Raw genomic sequence first — 18,142 nt, forward strand, 5'->3', positions numbered from 1 at the left:
ACGTCGGCTCCCCCTTCTTTAGGCCCTTCACAAGCTGCATGGCCGACAGATGGGTTCGTCCTTCCTTCTTTGGCATCTTGACTAGAGGTACCATGCAGGGTCCCTCTCGCTCCATCACCAAGAGTTGTTGGAGGTAGGGATCGATCATCGTGTGGTACCATTGGAAGAACTCCTGTCCAAGGATGATATCAAAGATATCTAAGGGGGCGACAGTGAAGTTTGTCTTACCTTGCCACTTGCCCAGCGTGATGTCCACTCCATGAGCGACTCCGCACACGGGAGTCAATGGTGCATTGACCGTCTTCAGGCGGGTGTTGCTTGGCCCGTAACTTAGCCCCAACCTTGCTGCCGCCGTCTTGGTCATGATGTTGGCTTCTGCTCCAGAATCCACCATGGCACAAGCTGGTCGTCCGTTGATGGATATGTCAACATATAGGGCAGAGTAGTCTCCTGCCTTCTCAGCTTGCTTCGTGATGGCTCCACATAGCCCGATCATGCCTAGCTGAGTCGTGTCCGAACCCTGCCCTTGGTCCACCTCCTTGTCCTTTCGCTCCCGCAGAATGGTACCAAGGTTCTTCATCTCCGGACACCTAGCGTAGCCGTGAGGACCTCCGCATATGTAGCAGCCGCTGCCCTTCGAGGTCTGCTCCTTTCTCTCGGCGTAGCCCTGTCGCCCGAACCTCCTACCGTCGGACTTGTTGGAATCATGGATCTTAGGTGGAGGATGTTGCTCTTTGCCTTTGCCACGATCTCCCCCACCTTTGGCATGACTACTCCTTATTTCTTTGCCCTTGCCTCTGTCATGCCTGTCATGCTTAAAGTCCGTTAAGGCTTCGGCTTGGGTGATGGCCTCATCGATGGTGCTGACTTGACGGCGTTCCAACTCCGTCTTGGCCCAACTCTGCAGCCCATCCATGAAGTGGAAGAGCATATCTTCATCTGTAAGGTTGGGGATTTGAAGCGTAAGGGTAGTGAACTCTTTCACATAGGCCCGTATGCTACCCGTATGCTTCAGCTCCCGAAACTTGCGTTTGGCCTCATAGACGACATTGTTGGGGAAGAAGGCCTTCTTGAACTCATCCCGGAACTGCTCCCAGGTGTTGATGGTGCATAGACCCTTCCCGATCTCGGACTCCTTGCGCTTCCACCATAGCATGGCCATCTCCGAGAGGTATAGCACGGCCGTGTTGATCCTCGTCTCGTCGCTCTTCACTTTGTTACACTTGAAGTAATTCTCCAAGTGCCAAAGGAAGTTCTCCACCTCTTGTGCATCACGGGCACCTTTGAACATTGGTGGCTTGGGAGCCTCAATCTTGGCCTCCCGGTCCGCACTGGACGTCATGCATTTCCCAGCATCTATGTCTCCTTTGAGTGCTGCCATCTCGGCCTTCATGGTCTCCATCGTGCTTAGCGCGTCCATGAGCCGACACTCCAAGGAAGTGATCACCTCCTTCATCTCGTACTCGACAGCCTTGCGCACCTCCAACTCCTTTCGGATGTTGTCATTCTCCTCAAGGGTGAACTCCTCTAGAGACTTGAACTTGCCGTCGACCTTGTTCAAGCGCTTTCCTAATATCTCCACAGCTTGCCGGGCAGCATCCACCCTTGCAATCCACTCCATGCCGGGTGTGACGTCCACGGGCTCCTCGCCTCGCTCATCGTCACTCACCTCAGTGGCCGAGGGTGAGTAGGATGTTAGGGCCTCGCTTGGTGTAGGCTCAAGCGGCACCTCCTCATTTCTCTTAGAGTTTTTCTTTCCCTTGCGGTGCTTCCTTCCAACATCTTGCTTGACGTTGGTGGCGGTAGTGGCGTTGATGTCTCCCTCACTTGCCATATCCCTTAGTAGAACCTGGCTCTGATACCACGTTGTCACGGACTTAGACTTCCACTAAGACTTTCGTGCGGCACTTGACAACTTACTCACGAATCTTTCACGATCTTGTAAGCTCAAGTAAGCCTTTAAGACTAGATCGCCAAGGGAATGCTAAATAGTAAGAAAGACAAGAGAGCTTTTATGAAGAAGGCTTTTGTATTGCTTTTGGAAGAATGCTTGATTGCTTGATGGTTTTCTACAAATGAATGCCCCCTCTATTTATACTACTCCTAAGGGGCTCAAGTGTAAATAAAAATTGTTATACAAGTCCCTCCATATTTACAAAGAAGTCCCTCTCTAGAACTCTCTACACACTCTAGAGAATTCTAAGTCTTTCAAGACTTCTCTACAAGTTTCTATAAGGATCTAGAGTCTTCCACTAACCTCTCCAAGACTCTAGATTCTTCTACCTTCTTCAAGATCAAGTGGCGGGTCATAACAATCCACACCCTAATTCAAAATATCCATCTTTAACTTTTCTAGGAGGTACCAATGCATTTGCCAGTTTGACTGGTGATTCTCCTTCTAGTCCCAATTTACCTGATCGTTTACTGAATAAAGAAGCTTTTTTGGTATTCAAGAATTAAAATTACTACAAAATAGTATTGCTTGATATTTTTGAAAGGCCACTCCTCTTTATGACATTAACAGCAATTATTCTATTTTACTTTTTCTTTCTAGCTGAATTTTATATAACATGCTGGTCAAATTGCTTTTTTGTAAGTGAACTGGCGAAAAAAGCTGTATTGTACTTGGAGGGAGGGACATTATTTGATAGTAGTTATTCCATCTCTTTATCCTGTTCGAGTTATGCAACATTGGGCTGTGGTTTTGGTGATATTAATAATTGTCATTTTACCTTTTTCTCATGCAGAGATGAACCATGTGTTCGTTTTCTGAGGGTACATTTGCTCAGAATTAATTGATAGATTGTACTTCGACGCCTTACATGTTGATGTTAACAGATATTTGATTTGCTCATTCTACTTCCCTATTTAATGTTCTCATTGTTACCCTTTTGGACCAGTCCTCCAGTGGAAGTGGGTGCAAATAACCTATCCTGCTTCCATTATATTGATGTTGAAGTTTTTGTGGTGGTAGAATCCTCTGAACATGAAGTATGTTATTCCTTCAGGCTTTTTTTTCTTCTTTTTTTGAAGAAGCGATTAATGGTATTGTGAACTATTTTCGCCAAGACTGACAATGAAAGCTTAATCTAATCAAATAGAACCAATTATTTAATTATAGAGTTATCCACACGAGGTAAAAAATAAACCTCCTTAAAGGAAAATTGAATCCTGAATCTTGAAATCCAGAGATCTCTAACTTGCCACTTGATCTAGACCAGTATCTGCTTTGACGGCCTTCTTTCCCTATCTTCGCTTACTCTTGATCAACCTACTCTTTTCTTATTTATTTTTTTCGTTGCTGAATTGGAGGCGGCTCAATATTAACAGTTTGAGTGGAGGTATTCCCATGTCTCTAACCACCATTGTTGCACTTCAAGTACTGTAAGTATAAAGTTGTTCCTTTATTTATCAATGCTGTATGTTGTCTGTGTTGTCTAGTTCTTCTGGGGTACTGATTGTCATTGCCTTGCAATGCAGTGATCTCTCAAACAACCATTTGACAGGACCAGTTCCAGTCAACGGATCCTTTTCACTTTTTGCTCCTAGAAGGTGTGTTAGAAGCACAAATTTGTAGTTCCTTTGTATTCCTGAAGTTACAAAAGTGAATATATAAAGATGGACTACCTATATTTCAGTTTTGCTAATAATCAGTTGGACGTTCCTCCAGTTTCTCCACCTCCTCCTCTTCCTCCTACGCCCTCATCGTCATCTTCAGGGTTTGTTGAAATAATTTGTATTTATACTGTTATGAAATTGTGCTACCTCTCCTTTTTCCCTGTTCCAATTTAGTTTTCATGAAAAACCCTTTAGTTATTCACAAGAAGGCAAGCTGGCTATGGGAAGGAAGGAAAGGCCTTGTCACCTGGGGAAGACTGAAGAAATGAGCCCAGACAGGATTCCCTTATGAAAAAATAAACAGAAAATGGTCAAATATATTATTGTATTATTAAAAATAGTTTAAATATACCCTTCATTATACTTTCGGGCTAAATATACCCATCATGTTATACTTTCGGTTCAAATATACCCCTTTCATTATACTTTGATACAAATTCACCGTTAATTTTAACGAAAGAACACTTGAAAAGCTTAAAATTAAAAAACCCATTCTCAATTTTAAATATCTTATTTTTTTAATTTTGCAGCATTTTCTGTCTTATCATTTTGTAAGAAAAAAGACTCAAATTAGTACTTAGAAATTTCATGTATTAGTATTGTATTGTCATTTATAAATAAAAAAAAAATCTCAAATTAGTACTTGAAAATTTTATTTATTCCTAAAAAAAACAAATATTTAAAATTGAGAATGAATTATTTAATTGTGAGCTTTTCAAGTGTTATTCCGTTAAAATTAAGGGAAACTTTATACCAAAATATAATGAAAGGGGTATATTTGAACCGAAAGTATGATAGAAAAGATATATTTAGCCTGAAAGTATAATGAGATGTATATTTAAATTATTTTCAAATAGTACACGATATATTTAACCTTTTCAGAAAAATAAACTACCATTACTTTAGCACTATAAATTAGATTTTTTAGGTCAATTATACAGGTATTGGCTTGTGGTTATCTAGCATGCATGCCTTTCCAAACAAAAAATTTCAAATAAACTTGGAGATACTATCAGCATCTTCTTTTCTTTGTTGGAAATTAGATTTACTGTAAACTCTGAAGTGTGAGTGATAGTGTGTCAAAATTAACATATATTTTTTAGAATTGCTTGTATTTAAAAATTTAGGTCATACACATAAAAAGTTAACTCAGTCATCTTTTCAGTGGGCAACAGTGCAATTGGAGCTATCGCTGGAGGAGTTGCTGTAGGCACTGCTCTTCTATTTGCAGCTCCTGCAATTTTTCTTGCTTGGTGGCGTCTTAGGAAACCACAAGAGCACTTCTTTGATGTTCCTGGTTCGGACACATTGAATCTGAGTTAATTGTACTTTCGACTTGATGTGTTCTCACTCTTATAACTGCTTTTGCAGTTGAGGAGGATTAAGAAGTTCATCTGGGACAGCTCAAAAGGTTTTCCTTGCGTGAATTACAAGTCGCATCGGATAATTTTAGCAACAGAAATATACTCGGTAGAGGTCGATTTGGTAAGGTTTATAAGGGCCAGTTAGCTGATGGCTCTTTAGTTGCAGTGTAAAGACTAAAAGAGGAACGTACTCAAGGTGGGGAGTTACAGTTTCAGACAGAAGTAGAAATGATCAGCATGGCTGTACACCGAAACCTATTTCGTTTACGGGGCTTTTGCATGACACCCACTGAGCGGGTGCTTGTTTATCCTTACATGGAGAATGGAAGTGTTGCATCACGTTTAAGAGGTATCTCTTTTTTAATTTCACGTGCTTGCCTCTACCTTTTGCTCACCTTTAGTCAGTCTCACAACAACAACAACATACTCGCAAAGTGGCGTTTGGGGAGGATAGAGTATATGTAGACCTTATTTCTACCTCAAATGTCAGGTAAAGAGGAGTGTATGTAGACCTTATTTCTACCTCAGATGTCAGGTAAAGAGGTTGTTTCCGATTGACCTTTCGCTCAAGACAAAAATAGTCCAGAAAAAGATGTAATGGAAGTACAAGAGAAAATAGAAAGTAACAAAAACAACAGATAGTATCAGAATAGTACTACAACAAAGTAATACTATAATGGAGCTACACGAAACGTCACATATCAATAGAAGTTGAAGAACAAGAAACTACAAGCATAATACTACGACTACTAATAAGGGCAGCATGACAATGCACTCCTACCTATTAGTATGGACGTACCCCTACCTTCTAATCTTCTACCCTAATTCGTGACCTTTACACCTTCCTATCTAAGGTCATATCCTCGGTAAACTGCAACTGCATCATGTTCTATCCAATCATCTCTCACCGATACTTCTTCGGTCTACCTATCATCCATGACCAACCTCTCTCACCTCCGCACTGGGCACCCGTGCATCTTTTCATCACATGCCAAACCATCTCAACCTCACTTACGCATCTTGTCTTTCACCAAAGTCACTTCCACCTTGTCTCGGATATCCTCATTTTTAATCCTATCTCTCCTAGTATATCCACACATCCATCGCAACATCCTCATCTCTGCCACTTTCATCTTCTAAATTTGAGAGTTCTTGACTGGCCAACATTCCGATCAATATAACATGGCTGGTCTAACCACAGAAAAAAAGGAGCCAATTGCTAATGTTAATGATAAGCCTTTAGTCTTTTAAGTTTTCTTTCATATATTTGTTACAGATTTGAAAAAGTTACTGCAGTAGTGTAAGCCATTGTGGTGAAAACTTCACATCAATTTCATTGTACTATTAGTTATTATAGTGATTGAGTTTTTTATGAGTTTTCATGATGGGTATGTATACTTAACAAGATGTCAATGTTTACGATTTTGCTTGTGTTCTATGGACCAATTTCACAAGTGGTACTGTCCTTGATATCTTACTGACTATTAGAGACCACAGTTCATGATTGAAATGTATTTAATGATCACATCTGAAAGTCAACAAAGAATTAAATGTCTTAAAAGAGAATAAATATTTTTGATATTGTGTGAAACTGGAGAAGTAATGCCTCATGACTTGGCGTTTTATGACTAAGATATAGATTGATGCGAAAAGATCAGTTTTCTTCTTATAACTTATTCAAGCATAAATAGGAACCTGTTTTCAGTTTGCTGAATAGCTTGAATTTATTCTCATGGGATAATTTATATTTTTCTAGAGAGGCCTGAATCAAAGCCCCCAATAAATAGGAACCTGTTTCCAGTTTGCTGAATGGCTTGAATTTATTCTCATGGGATAATTTATATTTTTCTAGAGAGGCCTGAATCAAAGCCCCCACTTGATTGGCCAAAAAGGAAGCGTATTGCACTTGGATCTGCAAGAGGCCTTGCTTACTTGAGTGATCATTGTGATCCTAAAATTATTCATCGTGATGTCAAAGCCGCAAATATCTTGTTGGATGAAGGGTTTGAAGCAGTAGTCGGGGATTTTGGGTTAGCTAAACTCATGGGCTACAAGGATACTCATGTTACCACTGCTGTACGTGGTACTATTGGGCATATTACCCCCGAATATTTATCTACTGGTAAATCTTCTGAGAAAACGGATGTGTTTGGCTATGGGGTTATGCTTCTGGAGCTCATAACTGGGCAGAGGGCTTTTGATCTTGCTCGACTTGCGAATGATGACGATGTCATGTTGCTAGATTGGGTAAGCATTTATACTGTCCTGTATGCTTTAGTTGTTTTGCTACTGCTATATCAATCAACAATTTGAATATTTTCTGAAAGGTCAAGTCACTTCTGCTATCAATGAACTGTCTTGGAATTGTTCTGAAAAGATTAAGTCAACTCTCTCTTCTCTTCTATAAGTCAAAGCTTGATGTCTTTTTCTACTGTAGTGTTAGTTGTTGAACACTGATGTGCTCATCCTGAAGAAATAGTGTGGTACTAGACCTACATCGTTGCTTATTATTTGTTGTGGTTTTGTGGTGTGAAAGTAACCTTCATTGTAGTTCACTACTTCACTGTGAGTAATTTTTAATTTTTTTTAGATGTTTCAAAGGATTTAAATATTCATTGCTAAAATTGCACGAGCATGTAGGTTATGATCAGAGTGGATTACTTTCATTATCTTATTTTTGCAGGTCCTTCAACAGTTAGTCCCCTCAATTTGTCACTAGTCTAGAAAATGTGCACCTCCACTTCTCACTTCTGATGCTCTCTGAAGATTAGAAAAATATACTTTCTTTTTTCATTTTCATTCAAGTAAGCCAAGGTGGATCTGCAACCAGTGGCGGAGCCAGGAATTTTATGAAGGGGGTTCAAAAAAAATTAAACACGCTAATCATATCCATAAATAAACGGGTCGGATCAAATATACCTGTTTTGCAAGAAACAGGGGCCCTTCTACAAGTTTTTCAGTTTCTTTTGAATTCTCTTTAGCTCTTGAAAGTGCAAATGGTAAACTTTTATATTTAAAAAGACTTAAAATAAACACCAACTCAAAGTAAAAGCACTCTTCCTCCACAAAAAAAAAATTGACATAAAATGGCTTCAAAACAATACAAAAACATCCTGAACAATAGAAATTATTATATCTTGATATGTATTACAAAACATAGTAATAATTACACCACCTTGAAGGGGGATTAAGAAACCAAACACACGAATAAGCATATCAAAACATTGTTTTACAATTGAAATTCAACTACATACACTATTACAATTGTATTCTACGAGGTTTCATATCTTGAAATGTCTTAATAATAGCATCATTAGAAATACTATCAAATACATCTTTTTCTAAATAAGGCACCAAACAACCACTAAAAAAATCATCACTCATTTGGCTCTGCAAGTCATTTTTGATAAACTTCATTACCGAAAAAGCTCTTTCAACGGAGGCAGTGGCAACTGGTAGAAGTAGAGCAAGTTTCACTAAGCGGAATACCAAAGGATAAGTAGAATGTTTCTTTGTCTGAACTAATCTTTTGGAAAGATCACAAAGCCCATTTAGACCGGAGAACCTTTCATCAATATCACGAACATCAATAACATAACTTGCAAGTTGATTCTCAAGAGCACTCATATTAGATTCATCAAAGTCATCCGGATATAATTTCGCCATTCTCATTACTTTTTTGATGTCAAAACTTGAAAATGAGTTAATTGGATTTAAGCAAGCAATTCCATGGAGCAAATCGGTAGTCACTTCATCAAAACGATCATTAAGTTCTTGAAGTTGCCAATCAATAATATTGCAAAAGACTTCAACACGATAATGATGTAAGATTGTATAGTTAGCAAGCTTTCGTCGTGATCTTAAAGAGCTAACATATGGCTCCTCAAAGTTAGGTATCAAAACATCATGTTTGATACAAAACGTAGATACCTTAGCAATAAGAGAGTCTCATTCATCATCCCTTAAAACTTGCAACCTTCTCTTTGCTACTTCAACAAGTAGCATGGCATTTGCAATATCTTGCTTCTTTTTTTGTAAGCATTTATTAAGCTCATTTGTAATTGCTAAGACATTTCTCATCAAATGCAACATGAACGCAACCTCGTATGTTCGGCAAGCTTCGAGATGTCCCATTGCCTTAGCTCTTTCATCCAAATTTCGTGCATCAAGAGCAAGTGATTCAAGAACATCAAGAATAGAGCCAAACATAATAATAAAATTATTAAAGGATTTGTAATGAGATCCCCAACGAGTGTCACAAGCTCTTGAAAGACCAAGTTGTTGATTCAAGCCCCTACCGGTTGTAAGTTCACCCATATCTAATGCCTCTTTAATTTTTTTTTTTTGAGAATCACGTAATTCATCCATACGTTTAAAAGAAGATCCCAATACATTTAAAATATTTGAGACCAATACTACAAGTTTTCCCACTTCAACACACTTTTTAGAGACCCCAACAAGAGTTAGTTGAAGTTGATGAGCAAAACAATGGATGTAATGAGCCGATCTACTTTCTTGCCTAATCAACATTTTAAGGCCATTGATCTCACCTTGCATATTGTTTGCCCCATCATAACATTGTCCACGCACACTTGATGGACTCAAAGAATGTTGAGCAAGTAAATTAACAATTGCCTCCTTTAGAGATGAAGCACTAGTATCTTGAACATGAACAATGTCAATAAGTCGCTCCATCACAAATCCCTTTTTATCAATATACCGAAATACAATAGCAATTTGCTCCTTGCGTGACACATCAAAGGATTCATCAACTAGCAAGGCAAAGTAATCACCATTTAATTCCTCAAGAATAGCTTTAACGGTTTCTATTTTACATGCACTCACAATATCTTTTTGAATCATTGGAGAAATCATTTGATCATTTTGAGGAGCATGTTCTAGTACATAATCACAGATTTTATCACATTTTTTGGCATACCATGAGAGAATTTCAAGAAAGTTACCCCTACTAAGTGATGATTTAGATTCATCATGACCTCAAAATGCAAATCCCTGAGTTATGAGAAGTCTTACTACATCAACCGAAGCACTTAAGCGAATCCAATATCCATACTTGAGTTGACTAGATTGTCTCTCAAATGCAAATTGAATAGACTGCCATTGTCGTAATAAATCTTGACATTTCTTTTTTGATTGATTATGTATGCTATTTGGTAGACCAATATGTTTGTCAAGACTACTCTTTTTATTCCAACTCTTAAACCCAACACTTGAAAATACTTCACCTCCTCCTTGATGAATGTTATGGTCTTTAATTAGATAACAATACAAATAATAGACTGCATCTTTACTAATACTATACTCCAACCAATCATGATATACATCATCAAACCATTCACGATTAAAACGACATATTGATCCAGAAATATTTGTTTGAGGATACTCATGCACTGCTAGACGAGGTTGGCAAGGACCATTCAAAAGGTATGCTCTTCTAATAACATCACGATGATTTGGATGATAGTTCAATATTGAGATTCTTTCACCAGGATCAAACTTTAAAGAATCCAAATCAAATTCTTGAGAAGAATGTTGTAATGACCCTCAAGGTCATTTTTGGAATTTTTGTAAAATGACCATTTTACCCCTCCCTTTAGATGCCCCGAGTCATTTCTAATTGTTACCGGGTGTTGATTTTTAGAAAATCCTATGAAAAGTTAAGTCCTTGGAAATTTTGAGTTTCATAAGCTTTAAGTGTTAAAAAGTGGTATTTGGGGTCAATTAGAGCTACGGGTCTCAGAATGGAATTCCGTCGATTCCAGCAGCTCCGAAATGTCGAAATAGGCTTAGGAGACTTTACGGAATCAGTTTTGGAGCTGTAACGAAGATTTGAGGCCTTGAGTTGAGAATTTGAAGAACTTTAAGGCAAGGTTTGACTTTGGTCAACTTTTGGAGTTTCGATGCTCGGAATGGAATTCCGACAACTCCGTTGGATTCAGGATATGGTTTTTGGTCTAGAAGAAGTGTTGGTTGAATTTTTAGAGGTCCCGAGTCCATTTTGGTATTTTAAAGGCCTAAGTTAGTTTAGTTGCGACTTTTTGAGTTTTGGGCTAACGAAATCACGAATTCAAATTTTGATGGTTCCATCAGCTCCGGAATGACCAAATTAGGCTAGTAGCACTGTTGGAATGACTACCGAGTCAATCGATACGAGTTTGGGGCTATTTGGCGCTTTTGACTTTGAAACTTAGCCTATAGTTGACTTTGGTCAATATTCTTGGAAAATGCGCTCGAATAAAAATTCTGACAGCGCGGTTAGTTCTGGAATGTTGATTTTGGTCTAGAACGACCCTTCGTTCTCTTTTTGAGGCTTCCGGACTAATATCGAGGCCCGTTGTGAAATATGACTTAAAATGACTCTTGGTGTGGGACCCACTTTTTATTAAAATGATCTCGTATGGGAATTCTGAATGCGCCATTGAGTCCGGAACATCAAATTTAGTGGGGTAGCATAGCTGATTTATTTTTATCGGATTCCGAACGAATTCCGAGTACCCCGTCGGAGATTTTGAAAAGGTCCAAAATCTGTTTCAGCAGTGCTGCAGCAACAGCCCGTTTTGGGTTTTTTCTCCAACTTTAAAACCCTTTATCTTGAGTTATATAGCTCCAAATTGGGTGATTCAAAAGTCAAACTTGTGAGATTTTTCGTGAAAAACGCATTGGGGAGCTTGGAAACTGATTTGGAGCATTCAATTCAGGTAAAAATCGTGATATTATTTGCAGCAGTGTCCATTTCCGGAATGGATTTTGAAGAACTTTGACAAGTTATTTCTTGACCAATATAAATCCGATTTGGGTGATTCCAGAGGCTATCTTGCGTGGAAATTTAAGGAGAACATCGTGGAAGTTTCAGAATCTGTTTTTGGCACGTCGTTCGAGGTAATAAATTGATTTTTAGCTGCAGATTTAGTGATTTTCGGAATGAAATTTTATTGAATTTTGAAAGAGTGTATCTTGGTCAATATAACTTCGTTTTGAGTGATTCTTGAGGCTAGATTGTGGGGTTTTTCACAAGGATCATCATAGTGCAATTTGTTTGGGTTGAAAGAGTCTCGTATTTCCAGAATCTACTGATTTCGATGCTGCCATTTTTGGTCCTTTAGTCCGAATTTATGAGTTTTGGTTGTTTGATCGTCTTGCGTAATTTTCCACCCCGAATTGTATTATAAATCTGATTTTTGAGCTTGAGGTGACGTTTAGAACCTGTTTTGGGGGTCAAATTCGGAATTTCGTATGTGGGTCCCACAATTCCCGTTTTCGACCCAAAAATTGGTCCATTTCCAAAAATTATGAAATTAGTGTCTAAACGACCGTATCGACGTTGTGGTTCTATTTTTGACAGTTTGGCAGCGTTCCGAGGTCGTTCGAAAGGGAAAAACTCCAACACAGTGATTTGAAGCTTGCGTGTTTAGCCTACAGGTAGGCTACGGTTTACCTTTCTTTAGATTGAGTTGGAATGTGTGAAAGCATGTTGAAATAGTTGGGATTTTGGTTGGGTAGTTTAATTGTATATCTCAGGTGTTAGAAATCATGTTTTAGGCTTGTTATCTGGTTTTTCGGGTATTTAGAAGTAGATGTATCTTGTTGTTATTTGTTAGTATTATAAGGAGAGTTGAATGAGCATGTTGTTGATACTGTGGAGTATGTTGGCCTTAGTATAGGTGTTAGAAATCATGCTTTAGGCTTGTTATCAGATTTTTCAGGTATTTAGAAGCATGTGTATCTTATCGTTATTTGTTAGTATTATAAGGAGAGTTGAATGAGCATGTTGTTGATACTGTGGAGTATGTTAGCCTTAGTATATGATGTAAACTTGCTTTATATGCCCGGCGTCGCTCCGGTGGACTTAGATCCCTGTAGAATGGTGTAGCGGGCTAGTGCCTAGTAGTTGGCCTTAGCTAGGCGATACCCTTGCTCTTAATAACACTCCCACCCATAACTCGGTATAGTCATAACTTTTGAGATGCGTTGGCAATACTAGACTTCATGATCGTTTGGCTTCGGCTCCAGTTCAAGTTTTGGCGGCATATCAGTTGACACATTGGGGAGGAAATTCTCGGTACTGTTGTTGATTAGTTGGAAAGGATATATTCGAAATCATGGAATAAATTATCTATGAGCATCCGGGTACCCAGTTCCGGCCTCCGTTCTGAATTATCGGGGAGCATTCGGGTACTCAGTCCCGGCCTCCGCCGACTTGCTAGTATGACGAGCATCTGGGTATCCAGTCCTGGCCTCGATCATACCGATGTATTACGGTGAGCATCCGGGTATACAGTCCCGGCCTCGACTGCACCGATGTATTACGGCGAGCATCCGGGTATCCAGTCCCACACTTATGTATTATGGCAAGCATCCGGGTACCCAGTCTCGGCCTTGGCCACTTTGAATATTCGGGCGAGCATCTGGGTCCCAGTCCCGGCCTCGACCCCTAAGTCACCCCTAGATCGATTGACTATTGGAGATTCTGGGTTTTGGAAATAATACAGTACTTCGGTTCCTCACATCGCATATTCTTGGTTCCTAACCTTGGTAGTTGTAGCTATTCTGTGTACTCGGCGAACTTATGGGGGTTCGTTCGGGTTTTTATTTAACTTGCGTACGAGTGTTCCGGCTGAGCTTATGGGGGCCCAGTTGGGTATAGTTAGCTGTAGCTCTCGTAGATAGTACTCTTTTCACTTTAGATGCTTATGTTGATTCCTATTTAGGCTTATTCTTCTTTTTCAATATGTTTTCACCTTTTCTGCTCAGTCGGCCTATGATGCCTACTGGGTACCTGTTGTCTTGGTACTCATACTACACTCTGCATCTACTTTCGTGATGCAGGACCGAGCACCAGCTACTGTCACGAATAGATTGAGCTTGTTGCAGTCAGATTCGGAGACTAGGGTGATAACTTGGCGTTTTTGGATCACTTTTGTCTCCTTCAGAATGGATGGCCCATTTTTTGCCTTTTGAGACTAGCCAGTTGTTGTATATATATGTCCGGTCCACTTTCGGGACTTGTACTCATATTTTATTTTGTAGCAGCTCTGTACTTGTGACTTCCAGGTTCTGGGAGGGATCTTTAGTTGTTTAAAACATGTTTTGGTTTACTTCCGCTTATTCATTCTGTTTACTTTTATAATTCAATGCTCTTATATAGTTTTTGCCTTCAAACACATTACTTGAAGTTCCGGGTTGACGGGTTGGCTTACCTACTAGAGGGTTATAGTAGGTGCCATCATGACCTATGAAATTGGGTCATGACAAATGTAATGATACTTCCGAATGATTAGCATTTTCTTCTTGGTTAGATTGACTATGACTATGAGAGGCTAAACTTGATTTCGAAACTTTGGTGAAATACTTCTTCATTGAAGCTTGAAACTGAATCGTAAAGAGCACATAAATAAGACAATAAATACCATTATACCAAAGCCAAAAAAAGACAAACGCACTAAGGTTACCTTCATCCGCAAAATAAAACTCAGATATCAGAATTGAGATCAGTACCAATTAGTTCAAAAGGGTAAAATTTTAGATAATCAAATAATTGACTCAATTTTGTTATATAAGAAAACACTGATCTAATATAATCAAATAGTTACCATTGAATGACCAAAAAAAATCATTATAAATGATGAAGCGTGGTAAATCAAATCTCTTAAATTAATACATTTCTAAATCAACTCACATTATTGAAAAAATGAACACCACTAATAAGATAGCAATACATATGTTATCGTGTGACTGTGTGAGTAGACAACCAAACACTCCTAGTCTCCTTTAAAATTAAAAAAAATTAATATATTAAGAAGCTGTTTTTTAATTTACATTAAATTTTAAAAACATCAAAAACTTAGCCTAAAATCAGAAGAAAAAAAAGTGTGGTTATTCAAATTTGAACCCACAACCTAAGGCAAAATAAGGTAAAATGTTGAACCCCTTTGCCACTAAGCTAGTTCTTTACCTTATGTTCAGGGGGTTCAATATTAAATATGTACACATAAATTAAAAAAATTATTTTATATATACAGTGTATTTTTTTAACGAAGGGGGTTCGGATGAACCCCCTGGAGACCATGTAGATCCGCCCCTGCCGATATGGTATTAATATATCGATGAAGTATTACATATGATTAATCTCAGTCTTATATGATATCCTATAGTATCAATATAACTACAGAGACGGAATATCATAAAAGATTAATTTATAGTAATGATGTTGATGTCATGATAATGTAATGCACGAAATAAGAAAGAAAAATAAGATAAACGGATAAATAATTTGGACTGCTAATTCAATAAACTTAAATAGATATTGGGTAAAAACATTTATGACTAGTTTCACAATTGAGTCCATTAGTTTTCCTTTATAAAATGTCAAAATGGATTTTGATAAAATTATCCTCATTTAGGGCCCCGTAACTGCGGCACTCAATATAAATGACATGAGCCACCGCAATATCGAAAGCCCACACTCTTGAAAACACCAAGAGAGCAGAAAGAGTCTCTAGGGTTTCTCTGTGAGCGGAAATTATGTCGTCTAGGAACAAGGGAACCGTGAAATGGTTCAGTGACCAAAAGGGTTTCGGTTTCGTCACTCCTGATGATGGTGGTGATGAACTTTTTGTTCATCAATCTGGTATCAGATCTGAAGGTTTTCGTAGCTTAGCTGAAGGTGAAGCTGTAGAGTTCGATGTTGAATCCGGAAATGATGGCCGTACTAAGGCTGTCAACGTCACCGGTCCAGATGGTGCTCCTGTCAAAGGAGGATCCCGTGACAGTGGAGGCGATCGCTATGGTGGTGGCGGTGGATACGGAGGCGGAGGTGGTCGTTATGGTGGTGGTGACGGTGGTTACGGCGGCGGCGGCGGCGGTAGGTATGGAGGCGATGGTGGATACGGAGGCAGTGGTGGTGGGAGGTATGGTGGAGGTGGCGGTGGATATGGTGGTGGTGGAGGTTATGGTGGCGGCGGTGGAGGAGGAAGTGGGTGTTACAAGTGTGGGGAAGAAGGTCATTTTGCTAGGGATTGTAGCCAGGGTGGTGGATATGGTGGCGGCGGAGGCGGGAGATATGGTGGTAGCGGTGGAGGTGGCGGTTGTTTCAAGTGTGGGGAGGAAGGGCACTTTGCTCGAGAATGCACCAACAGCAGCAATCGCTGAAGATTGGTATTGACAACAAGAGGGTGAATGTGTATTTTTACATCTTGCATCCTTTTGTCTATGTCATTTACTGTTTTTGAATGATCACCATTTCCATTAGGATATGGTTCCTTCCTTTGTTATTACCTATTAATAGTAGTAGTGGTGGTTATGAACGAGTATGAATATTTTGGGGCATGCACTTTCTGTACATGTATACATACATGCTTGGAAGATTTTGATCAATTATAAAGTGCTAGTTTTTGTTGCCTTTCCATATTCATTTTACATATGTTGCTTTATGGATTTTGTAGTTAAATCATGTAAGAATTTCCTTTTTCATCAAGAAGGAAGTACGTATTTGAGAGTGGTTTATGTGGGGATCTTGCTTCTTTGCAAGTTCACGTGAAACTGAAACTGATGGGAAATTTGGCCACATCTGTTAAAAATAAGACTCTAAATTTGACTAGATCAACATCTAAAGTGAATTGTTTAAGCTTGGTTCCTTCTTATTATTTTATTTTGTGATTGAGGTAGCTATGTTCTATCAGAATAAAGCATCCACTAATCATGGTTGTTTAACTTTTAATACGCTTGAGATGGGGTCAGTTGATTAATAATTAATCTTGAGGAACTTAATTTAGTAGTTTTAAGTGTTTATGTTTTATTGGATGGAAGCGTCTGCAAATCATTCTTTAAATGTTTTTAATATAATATCTTTTTTGTTTACTTGTCAAATATTAAAATTAAGCAAGTGAATTACATATTTATCAAAAAGATATTTTTTAAGGAAATATTTTCCTTCACCAAAAACCCTATATGTGTATATCTTTTCATTTTTCAAGGAATAAATACATCAAATCTCTTCTTGAATTTAGCAGCAAAATTTACTTTACTTTAACTATAAGAGTATTTAAAATAATTTTTTAATAACTTTCAAGTGAATTTAATCACACTCTAACACTACAATACATTGTGAAAGTGCATCACACGCCCCTCGTCATCTCCACTTCAATGCCACATCAATGTCACGTTAGGCCACATAAAAATTATATCTAAATTTATTTTTAAAAAAATTTCTTGTTATTTATTATTATCTTTTTGTACCACAATTATAAAACAATGAATTAATTACCCAAAAATTAGAAAGTTGCATTAAATTTTTACTTTTGATGTATGCATAAATCTTGTTAATGAAAGGTATGGGACTTGAGGATATAACTAAAGATGCCATTATTCAATGGAATTAGCTTAAAATTTTGATTGACATTGTTGAAAAAAATTAGCTCCCGTTTTTATTTTAATTGTCATTATTGAAAAAAAATTAACTTCAATTTGGGGATCATAATAATAAAATCTGATGTTTTCTATGAGTTATTTTTATATCGTCAATTTATATGAGAAAAAGGAAAAAAATTTAAAAAGAAGTTGTGGGTGGGTGGGGGTATTAATGAAAAAGTGGGTGGGGGCTTCACGAAGGAAAAAGAGGTGGGGTGTGGTGTTTTTTTTCATTTATTTTATTTTTTATACTATATACTATATGGAATCACTTTTTTCTTCAAAAAATAAAAAAGAGGCACCTATAATTATTATTTTTGCCACATCATCTTTTTGAGTGTGATTAAATTCACTTGAAATTTATTAAGAAGAGTATTTAAATATCCGTATAGTTAAAGTGATAAAATAAATTTTGATACGAAGTTCAAAAAGAATTTAATATATTACACATGGATATTTGATGGTAGGTAACAAAATACTGAAGAATCAAGTAAAAAAATTTCTTTTGATTTAGAAAAATGCGCAAACAAAATCAATTCAAATGTTACATTTCCTGTAATGTGTGACAAAAAGAAGAGTTCGGCATCAAAAGAGAAAAAAAAATTAAATAAGAATTTCTAAACGATAAATTAATCATAAATAAAACAAATGAGGTAAAGACGCATGACCCTGCGTCATACCCTTACGCAGTAAACGACGTCAGTTGAATTAAAAGCAAAGGCATTGCTATTATG

At 38.0% G+C, this 18,142-nt stretch overlaps 1 protein-coding gene and 1 pseudogene across 1 annotated transcript; both read left to right on the forward strand.

Moving 5' to 3' along the window:
* The first annotated feature begins 1,619 nt into the window (after window positions 1-1,619).
* On the forward strand, window positions 1,620-14,015 carry LOC129875631 (BRASSINOSTEROID INSENSITIVE 1-associated receptor kinase 1-like; annotated as a pseudogene).
* Window positions 14,016-15,385: 1,370 nt separating this feature from the next.
* LOC129876301 (glycine-rich protein 2-like) lies at window positions 15,386-16,407 on the forward strand. Its single transcript, XM_055951699.1, has one exon. It carries the CDS (start codon window positions 15,525-15,527, stop codon window positions 16,149-16,151), a length of 627 nt encoding a protein of 208 aa, XP_055807674.1. The 5' UTR covers window positions 15,386-15,524; the 3' UTR covers window positions 16,152-16,407.
* The last annotated feature ends 1,735 nt before the right edge of the window (window positions 16,408-18,142 follow it).

Source organism: Solanum dulcamara, chromosome 12 (genome assembly GCF_947179165.1).
Source record: "Solanum dulcamara chromosome 12, daSolDulc1.2, whole genome shotgun sequence".
Lineage (NCBI taxonomy): Eukaryota > Viridiplantae > Streptophyta > Magnoliopsida > Solanales > Solanaceae > Solanum > Solanum dulcamara.